The sequence below is a fragment of the Triticum aestivum genome, chromosome 2B (genome assembly GCF_018294505.1).
Source record: "Triticum aestivum cultivar Chinese Spring chromosome 2B, IWGSC CS RefSeq v2.1, whole genome shotgun sequence".
Classification (NCBI taxonomy): Eukaryota; Viridiplantae; Streptophyta; class Magnoliopsida; order Poales; family Poaceae; genus Triticum; species Triticum aestivum.
Genome location: NC_057798.1, coordinates 787,367,557 through 787,370,737, shown reverse-complemented (window position 1 = coordinate 787,370,737; position 3,181 = coordinate 787,367,557). Strand labels below are relative to the sequence as shown.

Here is a 3,181-nt window from a genome sequence, read left to right as displayed (position 1 = left end):
CTGGCGCATCGGACGGCTGGTGCTGGACCGGCCCAACGGTTGGGCCGGCGCACCGGCGCAGATCAGCGCCCTTTGATATAATATAAAATGGCGAGTAGGGGTCTTCCTACTACTGTTTTTCGCTGTGGTGACCGATCAGCTATCAATACATCTCGCCATGATATGTTCTGTGGTGGTGGATGCGCCGACCAGAGGTGATTAATGCCTGAAATACATCTGGCCATGATATCTACCAGCTGCATGCATACACGTTGTTTTCATCCCGAATTAGTATGGGCACATGGTAGACCATATGCATATGCATGCACCGACTTGAGATCGTGGTGGAAGATGACCGGGGGCCGGGTACGTGTGATGGACTGGATAGTGACATATGTGAAACAGAATTAATCAAAGATACTGTCTTCTAAACCAAGGCCTTGTTGTAGACAGTGTCTTCTCCACGATAGATCATACACCACTGATTATATACAACATCATAATTAATGCAGCATGGGGTTAAGCAAAAAAAAATGGATTTTTGGCATTCTGGAGATATGTAGTACTTATCGTTAAGCAACTCTCATCGTTGACTGTATTAATGCGTCCATCGAACCATATGCCTGATGGCAGAGGGAACTTCTCTCTATAAATGGAGCCATCGGCATGTCCATGCAGCATACACCCAAGCACTAGCATCTCCCCACACTAGCTACTGGAAAAAATGTCGACCTTGTTCTCGCAGGAGCTGCTCATCTCCACATTCGCCATCATTATTGTTCCCCTCTACATGTTGTATCTCAGGTCTAGCAGATCAAAGAACCCATCAGTGCTCCCCATAAACTGGCCAATAGTGGGGGTCTTCCCTTACCTTATCGCCAACTTCCACAACCTGCACGACTACCTCGCCGTCGTCCTCGCCGGATCAGGCCACAACTTCAGGGCGCACGGCCCGCCTGGGACCGGGTTGCGGTTCTTCATCACATGCGAACCGGCCAACGTCCGGCACATCTTCACGACGAACCATGCAAACTTCCCCAAGGGCGCGGAGTTCACAGCCATCTTTGACATCGTGGGTGGCAGCTTCTTCACCACCGAAGGCGAGCCCTGGCGTCGGCAACGCGCAAGAGCCCGGAGAGTCTTGAGCAACCCACGGTTGCTTGCCTGTATGACCGCTTGCTGCCGCGACAAGGTGGAGAACGGCCTCCTCCCGGTGCTCATGCACATGGCGAGCACCGGGACCACGTTTGACCTGCAAGATTTGACAACAAGGCTCGTGTTCGACATGACTGCCACGCCTCTCTTTGGCGTGGACCCGGGCCTCCTGTCCTCGAACATGCCGCCCATGGACGCCGCGGTCGCCATGAACACGGTCATGGAGGTGGCCTTGTTCCGGCACATCATGCTGACCTCTGGCTGGAAGGTGATGAGGTGGCTTTTTTTTTTAGAAAAGGAGGATGACCCCCGGCCTCTGCATCTGGGAGATGCATACAGCCACTTTATTGATTATTCTCGAGGACCGTACAAAGTGTTACAACAATGTGTCTGAATCCACCATCTTGGCAACATATGCCGCTACTCCTATCCAAAATGATTAGGGGGTGCTAGCTGGGCCACTACCCAAACCACTCACCTAAGCCTAACATCAAAAGCCGGAAGCCGAAACTCATTCGGAAGCCCCAGCCGAGCCACATACCGGGTCTGGGGCACAATCCGGTCAGACGCACTCGTGTGTCGTCGCCGCCATCTTCCACAGGTCCGTCTTCAGATCATATTGAGGCTTCTACCTTGTCTGGCCACTCTGCCATCGACGTCACCATGACGCCAGACAGCTTCCTCCTCCTGCACGAGTCCATCTCCGCGCATCAGACGCCGAGTCTCCACAGCACCATGCCGTTGAGATCTGCCACCATCAATGTGAAAGATGAAGCACCGCTCCACCAAAGTCGCCGTCCTCTAGTCCCTCGAGCCGTGTGCACCTCCAAGAATGACGCCCCGAGGGGGGAAACGACACTAGAGAGCCGCCGTCATCCGATCTACTGATCTAGGGTTTCCCCCGAAGGTAGCAGAGAGTGGCCTTGAACTTCTCCATGACGATGCCTTCAGGAAGGGAACGATGCAGACAGCGTCGCCATCGCCGGCCTAGGCAATAGCCAATAGCAGGTTTTCACCCAGATCTGATCGAAGACCTCCATCTCTCATACACGGGTCGCCGTCCGAGAAAGCCGCCGACGAGCAGACGCCAGAGCAGTCCCGCCGCCGCTGCGCGCAGACCGGCCGACCACGTGGTTGCAGCCACGCCGCTGCAATCCACCTCTATGCAGAGCCCACGAGGACCTGCGCCGCCACCCCGCGACGCCCGCTACCGCCAGGGACCAAATCCGCGCGGATCTAGCCGGAGGCGTGCCGGTCCGCTACCGCCCGATCTGACCCGCCGCAGCCGCCGCGCCGCGGCCGCCCACCAGGTCGCCGCCAAGGCAGGCCACCCCGACGGAGCGCCGCCGCGCCGCTAGCCCCCACCGTAGGCTAGCGCCCCCGCTCGGGAAGCCGTCCCGCGCCGGCCATGACCATGGGCGGAGGGAAAAGGAAGGCCCCGCCGCCGCCCCGGCCGGCCTGGCTTCGCCCGGCGGCGCCACCGGGCGGCGGCGAGGGAGGTGGGCAGAGGAGGGAGGAGAGAGGCGGCGGCCGGGATGGGTTCCCCTCGGGGCGCCCACGGGAGTGCCGCCAGGAGAGGAACAGATCAAGCTCCAAATGCAAAGGAGCATAAGGTGATGAGGTGGCTAAACATCGGTCCGGAAAGGAAGCTCGCCGCAGCGCACATGGTTCTAGGTGGGTTCGTTGAGGAGATGATGGAGAGGAGGAAGAAGAAGGAACAAGTTGCAAACGAGGGAGATCCTTCTTCCGTGGACATTCTGTCTTCCTACATTGTTGATCCAGACTACCAGCAGAACGATGGCTTGCTCCATGCGACGCTCATCAACTACATGATCGCGGGGAGGGACACAATCGGCACAACTTTGACATGGGTCTTCTACAACCTCGCCCAAAACCCTCATGTCATGTCGGCCATCCGCAACGAACTATCACCTATTGCATCACGAAAAGCAGCCACAGGCGCTAACAACAGCAGCACCATGGTGATCTTTGAACCGGAGGAGACCAAATCTCTCGTCTACATGAGAGCCGCCATACACGAGTCTCA

General features: G+C 57.1%; 1 protein-coding gene across 1 annotated transcript in view; it reads left to right on the top strand.

The window, feature by feature from the left end:
* Nucleotides 1-677: 677 nt before the first annotated feature.
* LOC123042759 (noroxomaritidine synthase 1-like) overlaps nt 678-3,181 on the top strand; it is an 8,555-nt gene continuing 6,051 nt past the window's right edge. The window contains exons 1-2 of the mRNA XM_044465150.1: nt 678-1,402; nt 2,748-3,181. The exon at nt 2,748-3,181 is cut by the window's right edge and continues 12 nt beyond it. Coding sequence (XP_044321085.1) covers nt 704-1,402; nt 2,748-3,181 — 1,133 coding nt within the window. The 5' untranslated portion in view covers nt 678-703. The remainder of the gene's footprint in view (nt 1,403-2,747) is intronic.